The following is a 14,402-nucleotide window of genomic DNA, read 5'->3' on the forward strand; positions in this document are numbered from 1 at the left end:
TGTATCAGGACGTTCCGAGGAATACAGCCGATCTTGCTTATCGTCCTCCGGGTACAACTGGTTTGTCAGATGAGTCGTTGTGAAGCAGATACGTATAGAGAAGTGGTCGAGTGATGAGGTGGTGAGGATGAAAAGTAGAAGAAATATAATTTGATGGGAAATTTCGAGATTGTCCGATTGTCCGAATGACACTCGGGCGTCGGGATGTGGTTCACGAGTCAAATGACTTTTGTTGAATTATTTTGAGAAAGAGATATATACTGGGTTACAATTGTCGTAGGTGCCGGTACCGATAGCTGTTCAGTTGGACAGTATGGAGAGGAAGAGGAAGAGGGAAATGAGGGATAGAGTATTTAGGGGGAGGTTGGAGGAAAGTGTAAACGACGTCATTTGTCCACGTGGTATCTTCTTAAGTACCATCTTCATCGATCGGCAACTCCGCCTATGTAGCTACCACCGTAAGACATTGAGAAAAGATAAAGATCATGTAAATGATAGGGACTAAGCAGTGCTCAGTATTGATTGATCAGGAATACAAGTCATGATAGATTTCATAAATCATCCGTGTCCTAAACCCACCCTCTCATCTTACCAACTTTCAACCAAACTTCTTCTTTCCCCTCACCTGATATCTTATCCTCAGTTGCAGTCGACACCCTACCTTCTTTCACTTCCCCCCCACCCCCGGTTAACTCCCTCCAACCAACTTCATCCAACCCTATGACCTCTTTCCACCTTTCCAATTCCTCCCATTCCACATCTAAAGCTCTCACGGCGTTACTTAAATACCCCAAATCCGACCCCATCTGATTGGCACCGTGAGTAGAAAGAGATTTGATTTTCGGTAAAACGTTGGTAGTGAGGTGAGAAAGGAATGATAGAGCTAGAGAAGATATCCAAGTTGAGATTATTGATTCTGATGATAATTCTTTTTTACCTTCTCCCTTCACTAACCCCGTTGGTGTTATCTTTCCTGTTTCTTTCCCTACGTTCGTAGTCCCATTCGAAGTCCCTATTTGTCCTAAAGTCGGAGAAATCTCTGTGGATCCAGAAATGGAATTTGAACGTTTTCTAAACGCCTCTTCATCCAATACATCTCCTATGACTTCTTCTTCTTCTTCCATCAAATTGGTGAGATCAACAAATGGTAGAGTTTCCAATGAATAACTTAATCCGTTATCCCCTGCATAAACCTCAAATACCCGGAGAAGATTTAACAACCCTTCTGATACTCTCGCTATTGTGTCAGTTGGTGAGAGAGAAAAACTTGGGATTTGAAGTTCACCCCGACGAGGTATTTTATCAGCTTGAGACCAGATGGGAAGTTCGGGGTAATCTGAGAGAAGGGAAAGAAGTGGAGATAGAATGATGGATTGTAAGAATAGCTGAGAGGACGAAGTGAGAGATTTGAGTGACTCTCTTGCACCTATCAATGAGATGATATGAGTGGAGTGGGAGGTGACGGTTGATTGAATATCTTGTGGGGAGATCGAAATGGAATGACGATGAACTTCTGGTGATATAGAAATGGAATGACGATGAGTATCATGAGATGGAGTAGATAGGGGATGACGTGAGTCATGTCCTTCTGTTAGAGATGGGGGAGAAAGAGAAGAAAGAAGTTTTTGAAGTTCGAGAGAGTTGAGAGGAGATTGTTCAAGTAAGATTCTTACGCCAGGTGTTGACTTCTCCAACGATTGTACAGACGAAGAAGGGTAGACATTTCGTCCGGAAATGTTGTGAGTGACGAAAGGGTGTACAGTTGCATTCCCTAGTGGAGGATGAAGACTCGTGGCGGATGACGTTGACGTGGAATTGTGAGTTCGAATGGAAGGTTTCAACACCTCGAAAATCTTTTCTCCTAAAAACTTCTCAAAATCCCCTAACCTCTCCTCCACACCTTTACACTCTTTCAAAACGTTCAAACCTTTTTGAAAACTACCCCAATCTTCCGTAGAATAATCTAAACCTAATCCTTCCAAATCCAATTCATCCCCCATCCCCTCATTCTTCTCACTCATCTTGGTGATATCCAATATAACATTTTGGTTTATATCGAAAAATTCTTCAAAGAAACCATTCAAAGAGTCCAACAGACCTTTGGCGCCGTATCCAAATGTGAAGTCGATACATCTCTTCACCGCTTCTTCGGATAATGTGAACAATGCGTGGGCACGTTCTGCCAGAAGTTGTGCTGGATCGATACGGCTGGTGGAAGAGTTGAGGGTTGGATGTGTGCGGAGTATATGAGAGAGATAACGACGTTCTAATGTTGGATAAGAGGTTTGTAAGTCGATGAAGGGTTCATAAAGGGTGATTTCCCATCTTGTAGGATGGTTGGGGATTGTGGATGAAGATTCGATTGCTCTTGAGAATCTTCGAGGAGTAGAAAGAATCCCGGATTTTGTTTTAAGATCAATAGGACTGAGGGTAGGGTTGAAACTTGTTATGAGGTTTGTGGGATTGGTAGGTGTTACGGAAGTAGGGTTGATAGGTGTCAAAGAAATTGACATTTGTGATTGCGTCGATTCGCCAGAAACATGTCTTTCTTGAATATCCGTTCCAACTTTATCTAACAATATCATAATGTTCATCCCTAACTCTTCGGTAGCTTTAAACGACTTGATTAATTCCGGTAATGCTTGAGCACCATAATAATCTGTCAATCCTGTTAATCTATTTTGCATAGAAGGTGTCAAACCTTCGAAAATCGTCTGAATAAAACTTCCCAATATCCTCCCCGCTTGATCCATCGGGAAAATCTGAGGTATTTGAATTTTTTCTTTCTCCAAAACCTTTAAAACATCTCCATAAAACTTGATCAAAAAAAAGGAAAATGTCACTCCATTAGGATCCCCATAATCACCCGTATCGGTTATCACACTCTCTGACCAAGTTTGGATCAAATGATATCTTCTAGAAGTGAAATAATAAGATTGAAATTCCAAAGACCTATCCATCATTTCGAAAACTTTATAAAATTCTGAACATTGTTGAATATCTTCTTTCTCCAAAGATTCTTTCAAAGCCATACCGAGTGAAGTTTCCAATTGGTTTTGTAAACTTGTCAAAAGAGTTTTACGAGTTTCGTATTCCTGAGGAGTATTTTGAAATACGATTAAACTTTTAGCTGCTTCTTGTAATCTTTCACCTGCTTTTAACCAATCTTGAGAAGATATAAGAGAAGAAATCTCGGATTCTAAAGTTGACCAAGATTCCGCTTCTCGTAACACCGAACGAGCAGATTCCATACGATTTTTCAAAAGATCTAAATGAGAGAGTTTTTCTAATGCTTTGAAAGTACGTGTTTGATCGTCTTCGAAAATGACTTCCTTCCTATCATTGTCAATATCTTGTAAACTTGACTTTGTCTCGAATTCTGCATGTTTTGTAAGATTTGAATTTGTATCAAGGATTTCGAGTGAGGTGGAATTGTTATTTAGACCTGATGGTGTTCTCATTGGTTTGGGAGTTTTAGGAGTTTTAGGAGTTTTAATCGTTGTGAGAGGAGAAGAAGATAATGGTTGTATATGTCGAGTCATACCATCTTGTACCAAACTTAAAGAAGTATGTAATTCAGTAGCAGATTCCCTCATGAATTGTAAATCGTATGTTAACCTAGGAACATTTCGAGAAATATCATGAATCGATTGTTCTAATCCTGAACTTGTATCCGATGATAAAAGAGATAATCGAGTTGATAATTCGTTTAATGTCTTTTCCAAGTCTACGAGATCTGGAGGGTCTTCGGGATCTACGGAAGAAGGGAAATGGGAAGATAGGAGGGAATTGAGGAATGAAGGTATGGTAGGATGTTCGTCGAGGTTTTTTGCCAGTGTAGAGAGGGATGATATCGTGTCAGAGGGGGTTTGTTTGATTTCGTAAGGTATAGAATCTGACATGGTGATGAGATAGGTAGATTATCGTTTTATAGAGAAAATGGGGTGATGATGATGTTGGAAGGTGATGGTGAGTATGAAGAGATGGAAAGAAGGAAGATGCTGATGAAAAAGACAGAGTTCAGTTTGACATCTCTTCATAATTCTAACATGTCTTCTTCTTCACAAGTAAGTTCACTTCTCCCTCATCTATCTATCTAATATGACATCTGAAGAGGTTGAGGAGTACCTCTACATCTTAGATTCGTAGGGACAGAGAAAGACTGATGGGTATAGGACGACGAAGCTCTTCTTCAAGCACCATGGCGAATGAAACAATCTGGAGATCATATTTGGCTTATGGTATGTAATCAATTACCTCCTCTACTTAATATCGTACCATCTCTACCATCTCCCCTCTATCTAGAACCATACGTCCAGCTGGCTGTGGCTCATGAGCTATACTGGTCATAAACTATGAGCTATAGCTGACTTCGTAATAATATCTACACCCGATCATGAAATACGAACCACATCTGACCATCAGAAATACCTACCTCATCCTTCCAAACCAGGTTACTTATTCCTCGCTACTGACCTCGAAAGGATCTTATTCGAACCTCTCATCTCTTCTGCCGTATTGTACCGTCTAGAAGAAATACGGTCTGACTTGAATATAGAGCTTGAGGATGGAGAAGGTGATATGAAATCTCAGATGGAATATGTCTTACGAAGACTCGGCGAGCTGTGGGATGATGAGGAGACAAGGTTGGAAGTGAAGGAACATGATTATCATGTGAGTTCACTTCTCCTTGCAACTATTCAGATTCCTTCATATCGTATCCTTCCCATAAACCGACATCGGTACTGTCTTACTTCTTTATATATCGAGGTGTATCTGACATACGTCTTCTCTGACAATTTGAGGAGTTACCGGGAACATTTGACAATATCTTTTGTTTCTTTCATCTCTCCCTCAATGACAGAAGGTGGAAACAACTGGATTGACTACTGATATCAGGACGCAGTATTTCAATTCAGTAATAAATCATTCACTTGGCAATTTTACACTTCGTAAATCTTTCTCATCCTCCTTTCTTTCCCGTGTCAACGACCCCTGTCATCTGTAGGGACAAAGGCAACATGACTGTCCCGTCCTTGAACTACCACAGGTCGCTGGTGCTGAAATTTACATACGCTGACTACTCAGCGAGATCAAAGGTCGTCAACCCCTTTCCATCCTCTCACGTCATCTCATCTCTCCCCTTGTCTCCGCCTTGACCCATGATGATACTCCAACTCCTTCGTCTTCTTCCTCCTTGACAGTCCAAGACATTCTACGATCTCTAGGTACGGTACCTCGTATCATCACCACTTCTCCATCATCGCTATCAACCTCTGCATCTCCATCAAAAACCTCTCCAGAGAAAAAGAGTCAAATAATCGTTCAAAAGAATGGAAAGAAAAAGACTGAAGTCCCCTCTGATGATCAGGGGGAAAAGAAGACTAGTGGCAGGACAAAGGCTGACCTATCTATTCGGAGCAAAGAAGAATCTGTATCGCCCAATTCATCTCCTCATAAACACAAAAGAAGGCATGTTTCCCCTCGTACTACCAGTCCGAAGATCTCCAAAGCCAGAAAAGAGAAAACAGTTTCCCCTCCATCAAAAACCAAGAAGAAAAGAATGGTGTCACCTCCTGCTGATTACCCAAATAGGGTGTTAGACGCCGAATCTGATGATTCAGAAGAGTATGAACCTGATCAAGAGGGATCTGAATCAAGCCGATCTATCCATAAAACTTTAGAGGATGAAGAGAAAGAAGATGATGATGGTGAGGTAGAAGTGAATGATGATGAATCCGACAGGAGTACGAGGTTAACACGCCAAAATAAGTCGAAACAAGTCGGGAAATTTTTTGAAAACAGTAAAAGAACAAAGCAAACTTCTCATCCAAGACTGCATGATAAAACCAGGCATGGGGTAGAAAACGAGGGGAGAAAAGGAGAACCAAAATTGGAAACTGGAAAAGGTCATGGGATCATAAAAGGTACAGCGAAATCTGTTGAAAATGAGATTAATCGAGAGGGTGATAAAGAAGGTGATAAAGAGGATGAGGTGGCGAAAAAGGTCGAATCGAAGAAACGTGATAGAGAAGCTGAAGAAGAAATTTTATTGGAGAAAAGGAGAGAAGAAATGAAAAGACGAATGGCTCAAGGTGGTGGTGGTGGTAGATTAGGTATCAGGAGGGGAAGGTGAATGTTGGGTCATATCAATATCCCATTCGAGTCATATCCTCTTTCTTTAGACTACCCATGTCAGGTATCACACAGAGGAGGAGGATGGAAAGTAGAGATGTTGTTGTATTATACAGAACTGAACATGATCATGAAGCTGACGCCTCATGAGATGAATCACGAGTAATGACTAATGAATGATGAGTAATGAGTAATGAGACAAAGTAAAGCAATCTACGAAGATTCATATGGACGTGGAGAGTGAAGGTGAGATGATTGTCACACCGGTACGACGACGAAGAACAGGAAGAAAAGAAGGGGGTTTAGTAAAGTGAATAAGGAGGGAAGAAAGAAATCACATCGATGCATAGTTAGTCGTACATTGATACATTGTCTCAACGTCTCTCTTTCACACCAAATTCCAATACTAGATAACTGAGTAAAACAAAGATAGCAAATACTATCCCTAATAAAGCCGTGTCGGGGAACCAAAATGCCTGAGCGTGGAATCCGAACGATGAGAGGACTGAGGGTTAGTTCATGCTTGTTTTGATCTACACCGTCGCTGCAATACGAAGAGAAGAAAGACAAAACGATGGAAACAAAGGAAATATGATGGAGGTGATGGTATCCGGACTCAATATGATAAGGCCAAAGAGGAAAAGACGAGAAAGATTACAAGGTTGTAAGGAATGAGATGGTTTTGAAATGGAAAGAAAGGTGAGGAGAATGAAAAAAGAAAAACATACTGGTAGCACTAGGAACTTGAATATCCAAACCGAATTTCTTTTCAATCAATTGTAAATACCTCAATTCATTCACCAACAGAGCTTCGTATCCCGCATGAAAGAAGGAAAGCGTTTGCATCCATTTCAAACCGTTAGGTACTCTGTCATAATTCATCAATAATCCTGCGAACAGGAGACTGTAGGTTTAGCTTTTCCAAGAGGATCTCTACCTACCAAGGCGACGTGACATTCACAGCACGATTGTCTTCATCGTGGCGACTTGATATTCATGCCACAGAGGGGAAGAACAACTTGCAGTTCACAGAATAAACTAGTGAAACAGATGATCAGAGTTGACGAGACGAGAAAGTGTGGTATCTGAGAGAGGAAAGAATGACCATCGGCGACGAATCGGAACCACAATCAGATGGTTGAAGTAACAAAGGGAGATCTACGGTAGAGGATGAATGAGTGAAGGGGGGAGAATGGATATGGATATGGATATGGGAGAAAGGAGAAAAGTACTCACTTGTAAAGCATGACCAAACTACCTAACAAATTCGCCACACCTAAATCCGCAACGGCAACACTCAAGAACAAGACGATAGACGAAGCTGTCAGATTGAATAATACAAGAGTCATTATGAATTTCCAAAATGATGATACGTCCGGATTCAATCCGGCAAGACCGTAAACTATTGAGCCGAGTACGAAAGGTGGTATGACTCGAAGAGGGAGCATGTCGAATAAGACTTTTGAGGCGAAATAAGAGGATGGCGCGTAGTAACCGTTTGCACTGAGGTCAGCTAGGCTTACAATCTTCATAGAATGACGGAAGTGGGATAAAACATGTGTACTTTCCTAGAGGCATGTCCGACATACCATTGAGAGGAGATCCTGGAAGGAAAGATTGGGGTTTAGATATGCAGTTGATGATACTTTAGAAGTGGAGAGTGAACATTGTGAGAAGAGGAGTCGAGCGAGAAGGAAGTAAGAGGTCGAACGTCTTGATAAAAGAGATCCGGAGACGACCGACGATGGTCTTGCTAGTAGGGCAGTGAGAAACCAGAAGGAGAGGGGGAGGGGGAGGGGGGAAGAGGGATGGAAAAGACAAAAGATACATACCGTTCCCTCATGAACAACATACGTTCATTCGCAAACACCCCCAAAGAGCTCAAACATGAAAACCCAAATAAACTCAGGATGAACAAAAATAATCCTAGACGATTTCTAAAAGTCAATCATCATCTAATCTTGTATGCTACCGACGATGACTCACTGGAATCCGGGAATATCATTGGTAACGTGGTAAAAGAAGAAACCGCAGATCAGTGCGACTATGATAGCCACTGCATAATGAGTCGCCATGAGCAGAGGGTTTCTGGGATTAGTACTTCACTCTTCTCAGAATTTCCGACTTGGATTTGAGATACGTTTCAGACTCCCAATCGAAGCTGAATGGGTCTCGAGGAAGGACGTCTCTAAGTCACACATCTACTAGTCCGTATCCCGAGATGTTCCAAGTTGTGCAAGCGGGGGCGTGACAGAGTGAAATAGAGTGAAAGTAAAAAATGTGGAGAGGGATGAAAACGAGATAAACATAAGAAAGAAGTCTCACCGATACAAATTCTTAAACGCCCTTCCACTAAGTAGAACAAATTGTCTACCCCAACTAGCCTTTTTATAACCTCTCAACTCTCCCAAATCCCTTCCCTCGGTATACCTCCCATCCGGATCTAAACCTTGTTGTATCCTCATAACTTCAGCCTCTACAATCTTAGCATCATCACTCGCCCTTGCCGCCAAAACCAAACTGGCCAATTTCTCCGGTATTTGATCATCGGTCGGAGTCGACATACCAGATGATGAAGTTGTGAAAGCTCCTAATATCTGTTGAGCTTTTTTCTTGATTTCACCAATAACATTTTGTCTTTCTTCCACATTGTCTTCATCTTCCGAATCATTTTCGTTCTCATTCGAACTAGTGGGTTGAGGTCTCGAGAATCCATTTTCTGGATCAAGACTATTTCTAGTAGAAGACCCATTCACAGTTGTTTGAATATTGGAAGAAGGGTTGGAAGGACGTTTATGATCACCAGCAGCGTCCACAGTAAGATCTATCAAGTAATCCGCTATATTATATCCTAATGGACAAGAATGTCCTATACCTTCGAAATGTTGTTGAGCTCGTTTACTCTCTCCTGAATACACAACGTGTCCTTTAGCAAGTAATAATAAACGATCGAATAATGCTACAATGTTGGATTGAGGTTGATGTATCGTGAAGATGACAGTCCTGTTATATGTTTTTGCTAATGTCTTCAAACTTTCAATGACATTGTAAGCGTTGTAGCTATCTAATCCGGATGTGGGTTCGTCTAGGAAAAGAATCGAAGGTCCAGTGACGAGTTCACAAGCTATCGAAACTCGACGTTTCTCTCCACCTGATATTGATCTCTTGCCAGATTCTCCAATACGGGAATCTTTGATACCGAGGATACCAAGTTCGTTCATCGTCTCCAGTGTTCGAAACACTTTAGCTTGGTGGGACATGTCCCGCGGAAGACGGAGGAGGGCGGAATAGAGGACAGCTTCGTATACCGTCAAAGTAGAGAGAAGCGTGTCTTCTTGATCAACATAACCTGTTACACGCCGGTAAACAGTCTCATCAGGTATGTCCATACCATTCACGTACAACTCGCCGGTAGTTCGACCGGTTTTGGCTTTACGAGCGAGAATGTCGAGCAGAGTGGATTTTCCAGCACCAGAGGCTCCCATGATAGCCAATAGCTCACCAGGTCGGACGGTGCCGGTGATGTGAGAGAGGACTTGTTTGCCGGAGGAAAGTTGATAGGAGATGTTGGAGAAGTGCAAAGTGGCCGGGACGTGATCGGTCATGAGTTTGGCGGCTTCGTCTTCGGGAAGCTGAACACCGAGAGTGTCGGAACGACGAGCGTGACCGATATACCAGAGCGCTAGAATGTCAGCCGATATGCAAGCCTCCGCGCGATCGATCCCGAGCCAGGAGCAGTCATAGATGGACATCCCAATGTCAGAACGGAAGGTGGTTATACTTGAAGTGCCCAACAGGGAAGATCGCGAAAGGCAAGCACGGACTCACCGAAACACATGAGAATGAAGATTGCCGCAGCAGCCGCTGCAGATAGAGCGACCAGAACGCTGTTGTCCGGCGGTGCGGGACGTTGATATCCTGGCACCTGAGTGTAATGCAAGCATTCCCCCGATGCACAATCAAGCGTGATAGCCCTGTCACCGAAAATATCATTGATGAGCTGATTCATTGCCGGTTCTTCAAAAGTGCAACCTTTGCCAGACTCGCAGTTGAATGAACCAGGACCCTTGACCTCTTCGGCGAGGAAATCGTCGATGTCTAGAGGTCAGCTTTGTCAGATGAACGAAGAAGCTGGGCACGATTTTTGATCTGGGTGAGATTCATCATGAACGACAGTGCCCGGACAGGAGGGGGGGGGGGGGGGGGGGGGGGGGGGGCAGGCTACTCATCGCAGAGGGTCAGAAAAACACTCACTGACACTCCCATCTTCGCCGCATAGGAAACGACCAGGCACACAGGTGCAATCAATCTTGTTACATTTGTAGTTGGTCTGATTAGAATCTTCCGTGTCAGCCGCATTCACAGATGAAAAGCCCCATCGCGATAGTTTGAAACTACCTCCACTCCTCCTGTGAGTGAAATAGCCGAGGATGGCCTCCTTCGACGACCACATGCGACTTGGACAGATGGAGAGAGCGACACGACGACTCACCATAGTTCTCCTTGCTCTGCCAACTGCATTCCTGCAACTCGCAGTAAAAGCTCTCTATCCTGTCCACCCAAAACTGAAACTCGCAAGTTCCCAAGGCTGTATCTCCGACTTCAGAAGCGCCCTGGAAGGGTGTCAAGAGGGGATGGTCCCAGGATGTGGGGAGGGTCGAATTGGAAGACGGTTCGTCAGCTGTACAAGAAAAGGTGACTTGGGGAGGTTTGTTATCCGGTATTGTGTCTATGATCTTTCGGTCTGAGGTGAGTAGAAACCCCCCCATCGTTTGTTCCTCCATACTTGCACAGACGTAACAGCATCGTGCTGGACTTTTCCCTCCCTAGATTCTACGTTGAAGGCATCGGGGTCGGAGGGTAGAAAGAAGACAAAGGTCTCGAGTGTTGTCAGAAGCCATGTGAAAGAGGCAGGAAGAGAGAAGAGGAATGGCGGGGGAGAACCTGGGAGACAGAACACCAAACTCACTCGTCACATCACACATCTGAAAATTGTGCTCCACCGCTAATCCCCCACTGTAACATACCAAATCGTCCACCGCGTCATCCTCACCTGGATCCGTAGCGAATGCTCCACCTCTCAGACCTTTGAATCCGGAACAAGCTTCGTCTTTCTTACAAACTTCATGTCAGCTTCCGTCGAGGGTACTTCTGCGCTTCCGGGTTGTCCATTTCTCTCCCTACGCTCAATCAACCTGATCTGCTAAACCCCTCTGCCCTCACAACCGACACAGACCTCTTCGCCTATACTGCAACCATCCAAATGAGCTCTTGATATGGGCTGTGGAACAAAGGAAGCCAAGAAGACCGACTGACCATTGCAATTTATCCCTCCCCATCCATCTTTACATTGACACAACTCTCCTTCTGGTCGAGGATATCTCTCATCTCCATCGCTCAACGCCCCACATACTGTAAGTCAGCTCTTCCCACTGATATCAGCTAGTGGAGTAGCAGCTGAGGATAGACAAATGACTCACAAGGAGTAAGACAATCTTGTCCCCCAAACCCTGGTGGACATCTACATTGTCCATCGTAAGGATTACATTCGCCAGCGTTGGCACATGAGAAAGCGGGGAGGAGACAGTTGAAACATGGTGGGCAACCATCAGGTTGCTTCCCTCTTGGTGGTCGTCTTGGGGGTATCTCTTAATCAGCATTTGTTCTCTGCGCCCATTTTGGTAGTAGCTCCCGTCGCTGTCACCAGCAGCTGGTATCCTTTCATTCTTTCTCGATTGCTCGACACGATAACGAGAAAACTCACCAGAGAGGAATTTGTGAAGGAGATATCTGTTTGGCGTAGGAGGGATAGTTCTGAGGAGATGACGTGTCTGGTGGATAGTTGACCATAGGCCGATCTGGAAGAGGCGGATGCTAGGGGGAGGAAGATGGTCGATAGGAGGTACATCTTTGCTGAGGAAAGGGGGTTTGTTGTCACACCTATTGCTTCGAGCTTGGGTTGTGTGTGGTTGGAATGTTGAGCAGCTGTCCGAGAGAAGATTGGGAGCTAATTAGGGCAGGAGGTATGGGTCGAGGGAGGATGTACTCAGTATACTTGGAGGGTAGTCAGGTTGGTCGATCCGAGGTGGCGAGTGGTGAAGGGGGGTTGCCTGTTAAGGGAGGGGATTGAATAATGTATTGTTTTGCTGGAATCGGACCGGAAGGCTGAGCAGAGCACGTTTGTCGAGATGGTTTGATTGATTAAGTACAGACTGACTTGACGTGACATACATCCATAAGGCAGTTGGATGATCTTACAACCTTCTACAAGCAGAGAGAAGGGGGAGAACAGTAAGAAAAAGTTAGTTACTTTTACTAATGGTGATAGCAAACCGATACTACCCGCTTGGGCCTTCCCAAATCCTATCAGACTTAAGTACTTACCTGTAGCGTCATTGATTTTCAAAGGAACGCCCTAATCCGATTTGGATACTAAGTAAACCTTTTCAGCCTATCGAAACTGTTTCCTTCTCTTTCTCTCTGTTTCCCTATCTTCCTCACTGATCACTCAATTGTTCCTGACTCACTCACTCATCTTTCTTCATCACTTCTATCACGATGCCACCCAAAACTACAAAACCTAAACCCAACTCCGCCTCGACAAAGAAAGATGTCAAACCTCCCAGTAAAAAACCAAGATCTACGAAAGAAGATAAAAAATCAAAAAAGACCATCGAAAGTGAAGATGAGGTCATGTCTGAACAAGAAGAGGTGTCAGAGGAAGAGCAGAAAGAACAAGACAATGAGAACGTTGAAGAAAAGTTTATGAAATCTGCGAAAGCTTTAGAAATCAGGTTTGGACATGAAGGAGAAGAAGAGGATTTGGTAGAGTTATTGGCGGATGTCAAAAAGTTTTCTTCTGGGTGAGTTTGTTTCTCTTCTCAGTGATTTTTACTAGGTTCTCTACTACCGGTCGATCAACTCCCCCCCCCCCCCTCCCTTATATTTGCGTCCTCGTGACGGCTAGGCAGCTTGGTCGTGGTGTTTGGTATCTAAACTGTTTGTGCTGTAAATAGACCGGGGAAAGAATAGATCATATCGTCAGCCTTAGAATTGTCAGCCAACTGAAAAAGAAAAATGGTACCCAGATGGACAACATCTTTGGATATGACCTGACATATAGATCATACGGTTGGAACGGGAATAAAAAAACGAAACTTCCCTTGGGACCTGGTGAAGAGGAAGTGGACGTTCAAGTGAGGTTTCATTCTTTCTTTGACCTCCTACCATTCGGATTTAGGACCCGTCATGATCCTCTTTACAACTCATACTCCTTGTATCTCACGTCTTCACTGCTGGACAGTCCCTATCCTTTTTTCACATGTGTACTCCTCGTCACTCCCATCCTCAGCACGGATGATCACTCTTCATCCCTCACATCCTTGAAACACATGTAACACTCATCACCCCCACTCCGTCACACATGATCCTTCTTCATGACTCTCAGTCTATCACACTCGATAACACTCATCCCCCCACTCCGTAACATGTGATCACCATTCACCCCCTCCCAATCTGTCCACACTTTCCCTTCCACGTCTACGCCTTAAAAGATGACTCACATCCCAACTCATTCTTCCACTGGCCAATGGTCACCAAACGAAATAAGTTCTCAGCCGCACCAGTCGGTATATCATCACTACCAAATCATTCTTATTTTGTCCTGTATCAAACAGAAGAAGAAAAGATGCTGATATAAAGATCACAGTAAACATCACCGTACTTCATTCCAAAGTAAAAGAATCTACAAAAACTGAAACTGTAACAAAGTCAAAAGGTTCAAAGACCAATACGAAGACCACTGTAAAAGAAAACAAAGAGAAAGACTCAGGAAAAGAAGAAGAAGAAGAGGAAGTGGAAATGGAAGAAAAGGATAAATCCAAAGGTAAAGGTCAAAAATCTAAATTTATCAAAAAGACGGAAACAGTTTCAGTAAAAGGAAAGGGTGGGAAATCAGGTGGAAAGGAAAAAGAAAAAAATACTGTTAAACCTAAAGGAAAGAAGAGGAAGGTTGAAGAAGAAGAAGAGGTTGAAAAAGATGATGATGAAGAGGAAGAGGAATGATTTATAGTTACCTTTCCTCCTAACCCACACACACACACCCCTCACACGAGACTTGCCTCGTCGAACATCTGAGTTGGATAAAGAAGGATGAAGACTTCGGGTGTACAATAAATCAGAATAAGTGCTCTTACTATACTGAGATACTTGCATTTGATCGGTACTCGTACGATGTGAAAGAAATGACGAATTGGATATATCATCAT

At 43.5% G+C, this 14,402-nt stretch overlaps 4 protein-coding genes across 4 annotated transcripts; 2 read left to right on the plus strand and 2 right to left on the minus strand.

Moving 5' to 3' along the window:
* Positions 1 to 569: 569 nt before the first annotated feature.
* Positions 570 to 3,902, minus strand: TREMEDRAFT_69058 (uncharacterized protein; the record flags this gene model as incomplete). Its single annotated transcript, XM_007005469.1, has 5 exons — positions 570 to 625; positions 683 to 1,426; positions 1,574 to 1,688; positions 1,845 to 3,379; positions 3,545 to 3,902. 5 exons carry the CDS (start codon positions 3,900 to 3,902, stop codon positions 570 to 572), a joined length of 2,808 nt encoding a protein of 935 aa, XP_007005531.1.
* Positions 3,903 to 4,049: 147 nt separating this feature from the next.
* Positions 4,050 to 6,136, plus strand: TREMEDRAFT_63006 (uncharacterized protein; the record flags this gene model as incomplete). The annotated part of the gene is made up of 5 exons (XM_007005343.1): positions 4,050 to 4,067; positions 4,176 to 4,241; positions 4,426 to 4,674; positions 4,900 to 4,952; positions 5,089 to 6,136. The coding sequence occupies 5 exons, from the start codon at positions 4,050 to 4,052 to the stop codon at positions 6,134 to 6,136; spliced, it is 1,434 nt and encodes a 477-aa protein (XP_007005405.1).
* Positions 6,137 to 6,509: 373 nt separating this feature from the next.
* Positions 6,510 to 11,778, minus strand: TREMEDRAFT_31917 (uncharacterized protein; the record flags this gene model as incomplete). Its single annotated transcript, XM_007005250.1, has 11 exons — positions 6,510 to 6,574; positions 6,864 to 7,039; positions 7,372 to 7,638; positions 7,968 to 8,072; positions 8,122 to 8,223; positions 8,461 to 9,817; positions 9,964 to 10,233; positions 10,390 to 10,476; positions 10,628 to 10,879; positions 11,452 to 11,547; positions 11,616 to 11,778. Coding segments are annotated over 11 exons (2,940 nt in total), but the record flags the coding sequence as incomplete, so codon positions are not given.
* A 915-nt stretch (positions 11,779 to 12,693) lies between these two features.
* TREMEDRAFT_63008 (uncharacterized protein) lies at positions 12,694 to 14,199 on the plus strand (the record flags this gene model as incomplete). The annotated part of the gene is made up of 3 exons (XM_007005344.1): positions 12,694 to 12,998; positions 13,259 to 13,331; positions 13,837 to 14,199. 3 exons carry the CDS (start codon positions 12,694 to 12,696, stop codon positions 14,197 to 14,199), a joined length of 741 nt encoding a protein of 246 aa, XP_007005406.1.
* Between the last annotated feature and the right edge of the window lie 203 nt (positions 14,200 to 14,402).

Source organism: Tremella mesenterica, assembly GCF_000271645.1.
Source record: "Tremella mesenterica DSM 1558 unplaced genomic scaffold TREMEscaffold_7, whole genome shotgun sequence".
NCBI classification, from domain to species: domain Eukaryota; kingdom Fungi; phylum Basidiomycota; class Tremellomycetes; order Tremellales; family Tremellaceae; genus Tremella; species Tremella mesenterica.